This window comes from Hyperolius riggenbachi, chromosome 1 (assembly GCF_040937935.1).
Source record: "Hyperolius riggenbachi isolate aHypRig1 chromosome 1, aHypRig1.pri, whole genome shotgun sequence".
Taxonomy (NCBI): Eukaryota; Metazoa; Chordata; class Amphibia; order Anura; family Hyperoliidae; genus Hyperolius; species Hyperolius riggenbachi.
In genome coordinates this window covers 271,443,172-271,456,537 of record NC_090646.1, presented here as the reverse complement: position 1 = coordinate 271,456,537, position 13,366 = coordinate 271,443,172, and the positions used below count along the sequence as shown (strand labels likewise).

The window sequence follows — 13,366 nt, the reverse complement described above, 5'->3', positions numbered from 1 at the left end:
ACACCTTCACATGCAAATTCATCCTATCAATATCAGCCTGCGACCCACCCACAAACGCCACATCATCCATATAAGCCAAATACTTCACCTGCTCTCCACCACCACCTGGCACAACAAATCCTTTCACCACCTTGTCCCGTTGGACATACCTCAGCAAAGGCTCCACCACACAAATAAAAGCCATAGGCGACAGTGGACACCCCTGCCTGACTCCGGACAAAACGGGGAATGACCTGGACAAAACCCCATTTACCAAGACTTGGCTCGAAATTCCAGTGTAAAAACTTCTAATAACTTTTAGGAGACAATCAGGGACCCCTAATTTTGCCATCACCCCGAACAGGAAGGAGTGTGATACTCTATCAAATGCCTTTTCCAAATCGATACCCTCAATGACCATCGGCACTTTATTTTCCTGTGAAAAACTTATCATGTCCCTTAACAAAACCAGGTTATCGGCGCTTCTTCGACCGGGGACCGCACAGGTCTGCCCCTCTCCAATCATAGATGCTATCACACTCCTTAACCTGTTTGCGACCAATTTCGCCACTATCTTGTAGTCCACATTCAACAGCGAAATCGGCCTCCAATTTTTTATCAATTTTTTGTCTCCTTTCTTATAAATCAGGGTGATGACTCCCTCCCGCATTGATGGGGACAACCGTCCAGAAGAAAAAACCTCCTGGACCACCTCCACCACTTCCCCACCAATGATAGGCCAGGCCCACCTAAAAAACTCCACTGGGAGCCCGTCCTTCCCTGGAGTCTTGCCTGTTTGCATGGCACCCACTGCCGCCCATACCTCCTCCGTGGCCACCGACTCTTTCAGCTGCTGTACCTCCAACGGATCCAAACACTCCTCCAACACCTCATCACAATACTCTTCCATCTCCACATCTGACACAACATTCCCTCCTCCATACAAATCCACATAAAACTTCTGCACCTCTTCCACCACTTCAGAACCAACTACTTCCTTCTCATCCACCACCACTGACTCTAACACATCCCTACTGGACACCACCTTTTTAAAGAAGAACCGGGAGCAAGACTCCCCCTCTTCCAAATCTCTCACTTTCGCCTGATACACAATCCTCTTCCCACGCTCCATCAACATCCCCTTCATTCGCTGTCTTGCCTCCTCCAACTCTTCCTCCACCTCATACCCCCATTCCTTCATCTTCACCAAATACTGCAATCTCACTTTCCACTTCTCTTCCTCCTCTCTCTGCAAACACCTCTTCTCATACGCCAGATTCCTGAAAAAGCCAGAAATCCTCCTCTTTGCCCAATCCCACCATTCTAACAAATCCACAAAACCTCTCTTCCTACACACCCATCCTGCATACTCCACCCTAAATCTTTCAAGTACGTCCACATCCTCCAACAACTCCACATTCAACTTCCAGACTCCCTTCCCAAACACCACTCTCTCCGACGTTTCCAGGGAACAAAGAATGGCTCTGTGATCAGAAAAAGTGACCTGGTGATAAGAGACAGCAGAAACCAACACATACCTAGAAAGTAAAAAGTAATCTATGCGTGACTTAACCGTGCCCGCATCCGAAAAGTAAGTATATTCCCTGTCCCTACTGCCTGCCGCCAAAGCTGCATCCTGCAGTCCAAAATCTGTCACAATCTGGTTGAGGATCCTACTGGTGGAGTCCAGCTTGGTCTCTCCTGACCCCACTCGATCCCCAACCGATCTTATACAGTTCAGATCGCCGGCCACAATGGTCTTAATGCGGCCTGGCAGATTGAACTTGAGCACCTCCAAAAACTCCGCCCTCTCATTTTTGTCTGCAGGAGCGTAACAGTTAAAAAGACGGTACTGGGAACCAAAAAAATCAAAATTCACAACCATCATCCTTCCCGGAATGATGACAGCATGTGACAAAACCTTTATGCCTGGGTTATTAAACAGCACGCCAATGCCCTCATTCCTACTCTGGCAGGCAGGGGACCAGATGGCATTGCCCCCTGCCCATTCCCCAGAGCCTGGTACCGTCTTCAATATACACTCCTGCAGACAAAAAATATCCGCCCTAAAATTTGCAAGGTCCTGCAGGACTGCAGCCCGGCGGTATGAGGAGCCGATCCCCCTCACATTTACAGACAGCAGGGACAGCACCATCACCAAAAGACACCACGTGTTATGCACCCTACACTCAGCCATCATCACTTCTTGGATGCCCTGGGACTCTTCCTTAAGCCCACTGTAGCGGGCTCCTGCTTTCCTTTTCTATTTTTCTTTCTTTTTTGTTTCTTTGACTCCGCCATATTCCAGTCCTCTGGACCAGAATCTCCAGCAGTACTCGGCCCAGGCACCTCTGGGTTAATCCTCCTAGCTGGTTTGGTGTTTTTCCAGCTAGTGGGAACAGGAGACTGCGTCATGTCAACTTTTAACTCTCCCTCAGAAATGTCACTGACAATACGCATTTTTGCCACATGGGTGTCATCACTCTCTGATTCTGTCACAGCCTCTTTTCTTTCTTGATAAGGTAGTGGATAATCACTGTCACTCTCTTCTATCACCACCTCTTTCTCCCCTTCCACCTTCCCAGGGTCTGTTATGTCCATCTCACACTCCTCCTCCTCATTTGCATAACCTCCTCCCACCTCCTCTGACATCATGCTGGCTGATTTCCCTCCTTTATTTGAATTTGGGGAGCTGTTATTTTTGGAGGGAAGTGAGGGAGTCCCCTGCCGGGATCTCCCCACAGCAGTGTCAGTCTTTGTCTTTTTCCCTGCGCTTTTCACAGGGCTAGAATGTGCTGGCAGAGTCTTCTGCGAGAGAGCAGAAGAAGGGGCAGGCTTAGGATTGTGCAGGGGATCAGCTGACTGCACAGCTGTTTCCCCGCCTGCATTCTTCTTGTTCTCGCCGGCTGAGCCGGCTCCAGGAACTGTGGCACTACTGCTCCCAGCAGACCTGCGGCTACTAGCGTCCATGGCAGGCCGCTGGGGTTCTGTGCAGACATCAGGAACCTCTGCCTGGCTCACGAGAAGCACGGGGGAGGCTTCGGTACTGGTGGCAGGGGTCGGTGAAGCCTCAGCACACTCTCCAGGCTCACGCTGCGGGTCCCGCTCAGTAGAAACTGAGCTGATGACGTCACCTGCGCCAGGGGAATCCCGCTCTGCTGGAGAGCCGGGCACATCTTCGGGGAGCTGCTCCGGGGGGGTCTCCTCCACAATCTCACTCTGCACAGCCCCAGCCTGACTCTCCACAGTGGGGGGACTCGGGGCAACCTCAGTCACAGCACATACATCGGCCTCTCCTGTCCTGCTCGCTGCAGACTTGGCAGCGGCAGCCTTCTTACAGGCAGGACCGGCAGCCTTCTGCACATCAGAGGGAAACTCTGCAGACAGAGGCATGGCGTCCTCTTCACCCCCACTCCCTACAGCATCATCATTTTCATCCACATCCTCACCCAGTTTTCTTTTCTTCACTCGCTGCAGCTTTGGCAACTCCTCTGCCTGCAGCATCTGGGAATCAGTTACTTCATCCACAGGGGGGCCAGGGGGGGTCTCAGCAGCGGTTGGGCCCATATGGACTACACTGGTGCCTTCTCCAGCTGCATCAGTAAGTGGGGTCTCAGTAACAGCCTCAGAGTCCCGGGGCTCCACACGGGGAGCCAGTGACCACCTCCTGCCCCTACCATAAGAACCAGCGGCAGCAGCATACGTGTAAATCCTTGTTTTACCACGCTTTTCACAATCTTTGGCCAAGTGGCCGCCCACACCACAGAGGTCACACACTTTCACCTTCTTGCAGCTGGAGCCAGGGTGCACTGGCTCCTTGCAATGTCTGCACCGCTCCTCCGAGACACAACTTCCAGTTCCATGCCCAAACATATAGCACCTCCGGCAGTAGAGAGGCTGCCCAGGATACGTGACATAACCTCTCTCCCCGGCAATAGAGAAGACAGGGGGTGGGTGAACTACATCATGCCAGCACCCCTCCTGCCTCTTGAACTTCACAATAAACTTCATTTTGCTTCTGTATACTCCTATGTGATTGTATATTTTTTCAGCAGAGCTCACATCCTCAAAATATCGCAGCATGAACAGCCTGACCACATCTGGCTCCACGAAAGGATTGTACATATGCACATAAATCTGTCTCGCCTTTTCATTAAATAATGGCGTGACCGACTCCAACCAATTAACATAATCTTCCCTGCTCTCTCTATAATCTGCCAGCACTTTTAGCGCATCTTCCTCATTATGCATTGTGATATCATAGGCCCCTTGTCCTGGGAAATCTTGTATTGCAAACATCTTGCTCTTATTCAGCTTCAACCCCTCCACCAGTACCTTATCGATGAACGCCTTCGGACCATGTCTCCTCCAATCCGTCTTTACGACAAAGCGAATTGAGTTCCGCAGTTTTGGCATGCCTCCTCCACCTCCTCCACTCGACGCAGCTGCCATCCTCTCCCCGTTTATCCAGGGCCCCCACAAGGAGGACCCTTAGAATACCCCTCGTTCCAAGTAAATATCCTCCACCTGATCTTCGCCAAAAGTCCTAGAAGCCACAGACTGTTTTGGATTGTTTGATCCTTATCAGTGCATGGCATTGATTAATTTGGCTCTATGGAGTAGGGCTTGTAAACCGAGAGGTACAGACTAACCAGCAAGCTCATGGTGACCCAGAACTCATTGGAGTGTGTAAGGGACTACAATGGTCCTAAAAGCCCCCTTACTAAAATGTTAAGAAAAACAAAAATTTGCTTTCCTAAAACAGAAAGAATTTGCGATAATTCAGGTTGGAGTGAGCTCGAGATGTCTCCCAGAGCCAGAGGCGTATCTAGAGGGGTGCAGGCATGGCGTGTGCCATGGGCGCCACAGCACCATGGGCGCAATGTTTGCTCCTGTGCTGCATCACCATGCCTGCCTCCATGCCTCCCTTTGATTCAGATCTCAGATCAGACTAATGCAATTATCTGGGAAACGTGGTACTTAACTTAGGTATATAGGGCACACATGGCCTAGTGTTAGAAAAGAGGACAGAGAGTGAAAAAGAAGAGCCATTTCCAAAAAAGTTACCTCCGCAGTATCCCGATCCAAAAAAACACAGGCAATCATAACAAAATGAGAAAATATGCTGTTTTTAGGGGGGAAGGGAGCTCTGACTGTTCGAGGGGGGAAGCGCAATTTCAGTGTTTGCCATAGGCGCTATATTACCCAGATACGCCCCAGCCCAGAGCACCACTGCTGAATATATGCAAATTAACCATTTAGTAAGGCAGCTGAGTGTGCCGAAGGGTGTGCTTGGAAGCGCTCCGATGGTGCACTGCAGGCTTTAACTTAAAATCGTATATCTACGTCCTTCTGGCTTGGAGGATGCCACAGAATGACGTAGATATACTGTAGTGGTGGATTAAGTGGTTAAAGTGACATAGTCCCAATAAAATAAAAAGTGCTTTTTTAATCCATAGTTAATTTTTAACCTCAGCCTAGCCTACTAACCCCTACAATACCTTTACCTGTTTATAAACTATTAACGACTGCCGCCTGTAGCAATCGAATGTGATCGCTAGGGCGAAAGCTCTACATGCTCTACAGATGAATTGTTTTGCCATTGCCTAGCGATGCATCTGTAAAGCACTATGGCCCCCAAACTATCACCCTAGCGAACGCATCCAATCGCCACAAATGCGCAGGCTGGGGATAATGGTCCGCCACATGCTCAATTAGTAATAAAATATGGCATATGGGGTATTGTTTTAAATGGGAAGGGCCAAACAATTCATTTTTATGTGTTTTTGTGACAAATAAAAAAATGTTTTTATTTTCCTGCATTTATACCTAATTTTCCCCCTTAAGATGACTCTAAAATAAAATACCGTATTTTTCGTCGTATAAGACGCACTTTTTCTCCCCAAAAAATAGGGGGAAAAAGTCCCTGCGTCTTATACGGCAAAGGCAGGGAATTCCCGACTTAGAAACGCCCGCCGATACGGACCGCGACCCGCCGCCACGTCGGGAATTCCCTGCCTGTGTGGCTGCACCCGACCGTTGCCTCTGCCCGCTCCCCATGCCTGTAATGTGCCGGCGTGTGTAATCAGTTCCCTCCCGCTGTGTGGCTGATCTCTGCGTGCCCCCGCGAGTGTCTAATATGCCCGCTCCCCCGCCTGCCTTATCTCCCTCCCCCATGTGAATGCTGGCCCCCCCGGGTGTTAATCTGCAGCGGCTTACCTTTCCGCCATGCCCGCGAGGATTGGAGACCTCCTTCACAGCCGCGCATCTCGCTCTAGTGATCGGCATGTGATGATGACGCAATCATCACATGCCGATCACTAGAGCGAGATGCGCGGCTGTGAAGGAGGTCTCCAATCCTCGCGGGCATGGCGGAAAGGTAAGCCGCTGCAGATTAACACCCGGGGGGGCCAGCATTCACATGGGGGAGGGAGATAAGGCAGGCGGGGGAGCGGGCATATTAGACACTCGCGGGGGCACGCAGAGATCAGCCACACAGCGGGAGGGAACTGATTACACACGCCGGCACATTACAGGCATGGGGAGCGGGCAGAGGCAACGGTCGGGTGCAGCCACAATTTACAAACACACACGGGGGACACAGGCACATGGGGCAGGCATAAGCGACACAGAGGACACGGCAGGCATGGAGGACACAGGCACATGAGGGACACATGAGGCATGCATAGGTGACACATGGGGACACAGGCACATGGGGCAGGCATGAGGGACACACAGAGGACACGGCAGGCATGGGGGACACAGGCACATGAGGGACACATGAGGCATGCATAGGTGACACATGGGGGACACAAGCACATGGGGCAGGCATGGGTGACACATGGGGCATGTATGAGGGACACAGAGGACACATGGGGCAGGTATTGGGGACACATGGGGAGACAATGGGACACAGGAGGACAACATTTGAGGGTAACATGTACAAGACTCTCCTGGAATATGGACGCACCAGGTTTAGTATAAATCTTTTTTTTTTCTGTTTTTTGCCCTCTAAACCTGGGTGCGTCTTATATGCCGGAGCGTCTTATACGGCGCGAAATACGGTAGTTTTAGGAGAAAAATATTACCCAAAGAAGCCTAGATTTTACAGAAAAAAAAATAAGATATCACTAAGATGGCATAAGTAGTTAAAAAGTTACTGCTGTATGTATACAACACAGCTAAAGTATCAAAAACAACAGGAATCTTAAGGGGTAAAAACCATGGAATGCGAACCGGTTAATGGAACAGCAGGGAACCAGGCTTATGTAGGTAAGGGGGTTTAGTGTATGGCAAATATGGGGGGAGGTTACGGTCAGGTGTAGGGAGGGTTAGATTGAAATAGCAGAATATTGGTAATGTTACTGATATTCTGTATTCTATGACTATCTGTATTCTATGACTACAGTGGGTTGCAAAAGTATTCGGCCCCCTTAAAGTTTTCCACATTTTGTCACATTACTGCCACAAACATGCATCAATTTTATTGGAATTCCACGTGAAAGACCAATACAAAGTGGTGTACATGTGAGAAGCGGATCGAAAATCATACATCATTCCAAACATTTTTTACAAATAAATAACTGCAAAGTGGGGTGTGCGTAATTATTCGGCCCCCTGAGTCAATACTTTGTAGAACCACCTTTTGCTGCAATTACAGCTGCCAGTCTTTTAGGGTATGTCTCTACCAGCTTTGCCCATCTAGAGACTGAAATCCTTGCCCATTCTTCTTTGCAAAACAGCTCCAGCTCAGTCAGATTAGATGGACAGCATTTGTGAACAGCAGTTTTCAGATCTTGCCACAGATTCTGGATTGGATTTAGATCTGGACTTTCACTGGGCCATTCTAACACATAGATATGTTTTGCTTTAAACTATTCCATTGTTGCCCTGGCTTTATGTTTAGGGTCATTGTCCTGCTGGAAGGTGAACCTCTGCCCCAGTCTCCAAGAGGTTTTCTTCCAAGTTTGCCCTGTATTTGGCTCCATCCATCTTCCCATCAACTCTGACCAGCTTCCCTGTCCCTGCTGAAGAGATGCTCCCCCCGTGCATGATGCTGCCACCACCATATTTGACAGTGGGGATGGTGTGTTCAGAGTGATGTGCAGTGTTAGTTTTCCGCCACACATAGCGTTTTCCATTTTGGACAAAAAGTTCCATTTTGGTCTCATTTGACCAGAGCACCTTCTTCCACATGGTTGCTGTGTCCCCCACATGGCTTGTGGCAAACTGCTAACAGGTCTTCTTATGCTTTCTGTTAACAATGCCTTTCTTCTTGCCACTCTTCCATAAAGGCCAACTTTGTACAGTGCATGACTAATAGTTGTCCTATGGACAAAGTCCCCCACCTGAGCTGTAGATCTCTGCAGCTTATCCAGAGTCACCATGGGCCTCTTGACTGTATATCTGATCAGCGCTCTCCTTGTTCGGCCTGTGAGTTTAGGTGGATGGCCTTGTCTTGGTAGGTTTACAGTTGTGCCATATTCCTTCCATTTCTGAATGATCGCTTGAACAGTGCTCCGTGGGATGTTCAAGGCTTTGGAAATCTTTTTTGTAGCCTAAGCCTGCTTTAAATTTCTTAATAACTTGATCCCTGACCTGTCTTGTGTGTTCTTTGGACTTCACTGTGTTGTTGCTCCCAATATAATATTCTCTTAGACAACCTCTGAGCCCTTCACAGAGCAGCTGTATTTGTACTGACATTAGATTACACACAGGTGCACTCTATTTAGTCATTAGCACTCATCAGGCAATGTCTATGGGCAACTGACTGCACTCAGATCAAAGGGGGCCGAATAAATATGTACACACCACTTTGCAGTTATTTATTTTTTTAAAAATGTTTGGAATCAAGTATGATTTTCGTTCCACTTCTCATGTGTACACCACTTTTTGTTGGTCTTTCATGTGGAATTCCAATAAAATTAATTCATGTTTGTGGCAGATATATGACAAAATGTGGAAAACTTCAAGGGGGACGAATACTTTTGCAACCCACTGTATATTCTATGACTATCTGATTTTCACGCACCCATTCTAATGGGCACATTGATTAAATGTACCCAGTTTAAGGTGGCAACTGGCAGTATTCTGTGGATTATGCAGAAAGGTATTTAGCCCTATTTTGAAAATACTGCTTTCAACTTTACCCTAGTTTCTGTTACTTAAAACTTCGGCAACACAATGTTTCTGGTCTGAACAAGCCATGTCTGCAATATGACCTGTAAAAAACATCCGGAACATTTAAAAACCTATTGTGTTTCCTGACTATTGAAAGTGCCTAATGACTTTTATAAGTAAGACTAGCTTTAAAATGTTACATTAATCTGTCTGTTCAAGGTGTCATCACAATACTGTATTGTTGAAAACATTAAAGCTAAAGCTAATAATAAATTGTGCAGCCTTAGTCTGTAAAACTGTACACATTTTCCTTTGCAACAAACTGGCAAGAAAAAAACAAAAATATTTTAGCCTTTGCCTTAAAGGTGACCTGCAATATCTATATGGCAGCTTAGTAATATTCCAGGCAGAAGGCTTATAAATAGAATAAATAGTATAAGCTGAATGCACTAAACCTAGATGCCACAGATGAATAAATGCTAAAGAGACAGAGGAAAATTGAAACTGTAAGGTATACATGAGTGCCTAGGGAAATTTGCCTCAGGCCCATTGTTCATCCTAAAATATGGCTCTATTCAGATATCCTGTATAAAATCAGAAAAATACAAAGCACAATACAAGCCTTCCTTCTACCTCATTGACTCCATCTGAGACGGTGAAGGTGAAGTCATCTGAATGCTTTTCCTCAGTGCTGGTGTGAATGTATTGGATGCTTCGTGATTCCAGGTCTGCCTGGCTAAAGCTGCTTATTTTTACACCTGGAGGCAGAAAGAAAAAGAGAATCCATTAAGTTCTAAGATTCCATATGTAAGTGAAAAACACATGTTTTGTAATGGATTATATTGGATTAAACATTTTGTTAGTACTCATTAACCCATTCAGGTTCCGTCGTTTTCACGTGAGAAATGTTCACCTCCCATTCATTAGCCTATAACTTTATCACTACTTATCACAATGCACTGATCTATATCTTGTTTTTTCCACCACCAATTAGGCTTTCTTTGGGGGGTACATTTTGCTAAGAGCCACTTTACTGTAAATGCATTTTAACAGGAAGAAAAAGAAAAAAATGGAAAAATTCATTATTTCTCAGTTTTCAGCCATTATAGTTTTAAAATAATACATGCCTCCATAATTAAAACTCACGTATTGTATTTGCCCATATGTTCCGGTTATTACACCGTTAAAATTATGTCCCTATCACAATGTATGGCGACAATATTTTATTTGGAAATAAAGGTGCATTTTTTCCATTTTGCATCTATCACTATTTACAAGTTTAAAATAAAAAAAAATAGAAATATTTCATCTTTACATTGATATTTAAAAAGTTTAGACCCTTAGGTAAATATTTACATGGTTTTTTTTTATTGTAATGTTTTGTTTTTTATAGTAAACATTTTATTTGGGTACTTTTGGGAGGGTGGGAGGTAAACAATAGATTTATAATGTAAATGTGTGTTAATTCTTTTTTTTTTTTTTTCAGGTGTAGTATTACTTTTTGGCCACAAGATGGCGGCCATGAGTTTGTTTACATGACGTCACTCTAAGCGTAGCTGTCGCTTTTTCAGCGGGGGAAAGGAATCAGTGATCGGGCTCCATACATTGATTCCTTGGCTACTGAATCCGCAGCCGGGAGTGCGCGTGCACGCGCACGATCGGCCGCGGTAGCGCGCATGGTTCCTGGACGTAGAAACTACGTCCAGGAACCAAAATAGGTTAATAAAACGTAACATCAGCCGTTATGAGATGTTATGAGTCTTCATAGAGCATTTATTTTAAATCAAAAAAATATCGACTGTACTGCACTGTGTTTACAAATGTATTTTGTAGATTTCATTATAGTCATTCCTAATCTTCCCAAAATATGAGGTAGGCACGACTTTAGGTCTGTGATTCAAATTAGTACTGATAGATATACATGTTTATTTAAATTATCTAACATATTTACAGCACAAGATATAATAAATGCACACATTAATAGTGCAATTTTTTCTCTCCAAATACAAAAATTAAGTAAGGGATGGATACATGGCTGTAATTTATTTATTTATTTATTGTATTTGTAAAGTGCCAACATATTACGCAGCGCTGGCATAAGACCAATGTGCTGGGTAGCTGATTGGGAGGAGTGTATTGTTCTGTATTGTAGGTTGTATTCATTGTGGTGCCTGTGCAAAGTGGTAATAGTTGATTGCAAGTCTCCTCTGGAAGGAAAGAGATTCATACTGTAAGAAATAGGCTACATGTAATTCACAACTTGCTTTTTGTTGGGCAGCCATTGTACCATTCTTAGAGCACATGTTCCTCGAACAACAGCCTTCACTTCCTGCTAACTGACCTTAAGGCAGAGTTAAAGTTTAACCACTTGAGGACTGTGGTGTTAAACCCCCTAAAGACCAGGCCATTTTTCATACATTGGGCCACTGCAACTTTAAGGCCTCGCTGCAGGGCCGCACAACTCAACACACAAGTGATCCCCCCTTTTCTCCCCACCAACAGAGATTTCTGTTGGTGGGTCTGATTGCTCCCCCAATGTTTTTTTTTTTTTTTACAAATATTTTTTTTTTTTTAATATATAAATGTCTATTTCTTTTCGCCACCCTCCCTCCCCCTGCCAGCCTATCACAGCAATTGGCTGTGATAGGCTTCAGTCTATTACCACCGATTGCTTCTGTGTCCCCCAGGGGGGCAGTCTTGTCACACGGCTGTCCCCAGTACAGCGCTGCCTTAGATCGCAGCACTGTGCAGGTACAGATGTTAGATGGCGGTTTCATCGTCCAACAGTCTCCGAGCAGCGATCGCCGCTAGGAGACTGAAGGCGGAGCACATCGGCGCACACGCTCTCCTGCTAGCCCAATAGATGGCCATTCATGCCAAACGGCGCGGAGTGGTCTGGGGGCTGCCGCCGTGTTCACGCCAATTATGGTGGAGCGGTCGGCAAGAAGTTAAATCTGCTGAAAATCATTCTTTCAGACAATGACATTAAGGCTCCTAAAAGGAAAGCGAGATGTGTGGGGGGTGGAGAGAAGAGAAACTTCTACTCTCTGCACCAGGTGAAGAGGACTTCTTTGTCTTCTGTTTCGGCTGCTGGAGGTGATCTGAATTGTTTTCTATGGTTTATGTTTTTACATTGTCAAAATATTATGTAAATCTTGCTTTATGTAGCTCATCAATGTTTGTACTCATACAATATAAAGTTTATTTATACTGTTATTGATGTGCATTTCTTCGCCAACAACCACCTAGAACTTATGAGAAATCGATATTTTTGGATTTATCAATATCCCATTGTGGATAAAATATTTCCAACAATATCGATTTCTTACAATACATTGCATTGTTTACCTTATTTTACATACTTAACCTTTTCGGGACCATGTGAATGAGATCCTACGCCGCACTTGTGGCTGTTCTAGCCTGATGCGGCGTAGGATCTACGCCGGCCCGAAATTTCCGCTCCCGACGCGATCGTGCGCACCCGGAGGGGGAGATCAAGCTGTCATATGACAGCCGACATCTCCCCCGAGTGATCAGCAGCCATCGCGTATGGCTGCTGATCACACGATCACTACGATCGCCGTCGGATCGTAGTGATCTGTTTGACAGCTGCGGCGGCAGGGGGGGAAGGAAGAGGATCCACTCACCTCCCTGCCGTTCCAGCGACGATCGGCGCCCCCCTCCGCTCTGGCCGGCATCTCCGCTTCATCTGACGTCAGCGCCGGGTCCCGGCTTGATGACGTCATCAAGCCGCGACCCGGAACTGCTCGTCAGATGAAGCGGAGATGCCGGCCGGAGAAGAGGGTCCCGTGCGGCTCATCGCTGGAGCCTGGAAGGTAAGTGAAGGCTGCTGGCAGAAGGGGGGGCCCAGGCCACCAAGGGGGGACACAATGTTCGGCAGCCACACACGGGATCCGGCCGCCTGACCCCCCCAAACGCGCGCACCCCCTTCCCGCCAAAAATGCCTGGTCCTTAAGGGGGGGTAGGTGGCCGGTCCCGAAAAGGTTAAAGAATGCAGCATTTTAGAAAGGACAACTAATTATGCAACTTATTAATTCTCAATGGGGATCACAATCTAAAGGCTGCCATTCACTGGTCAATTGCCACCAGATCGACCAGCAGATAGATCCCTCTGTGATCGAATCTGATCAAAGAGGGATCTATTAGCTGCCTACACTGCTAACAGATTTTGAATTGATTTTATTATGAAACCGATTCACAATCTGTAGAGCTGCCGGTGCCGCTGCCCCCTGCATACATTACCTGA

General features: G+C 46.5%; 1 protein-coding gene across 2 annotated transcripts in view; it reads right to left on the bottom strand.

The window, feature by feature from the left end:
* The window catches only part of FRAS1 (Fraser extracellular matrix complex subunit 1), a 730,981-nt gene that overhangs the window by 85,973 nt on the left and 631,642 nt on the right, over window positions 1-13,366 (bottom strand). For both annotated transcript variants that reach the window (XM_068233564.1, XM_068233565.1), the window contains one exon: window positions 9,733-9,857. In XM_068233564.1, the coding sequence (XP_068089665.1) occupies window positions 9,733-9,857 (125 nt within the window). The remainder of the gene's footprint in view (window positions 1-9,732; window positions 9,858-13,366) is intronic.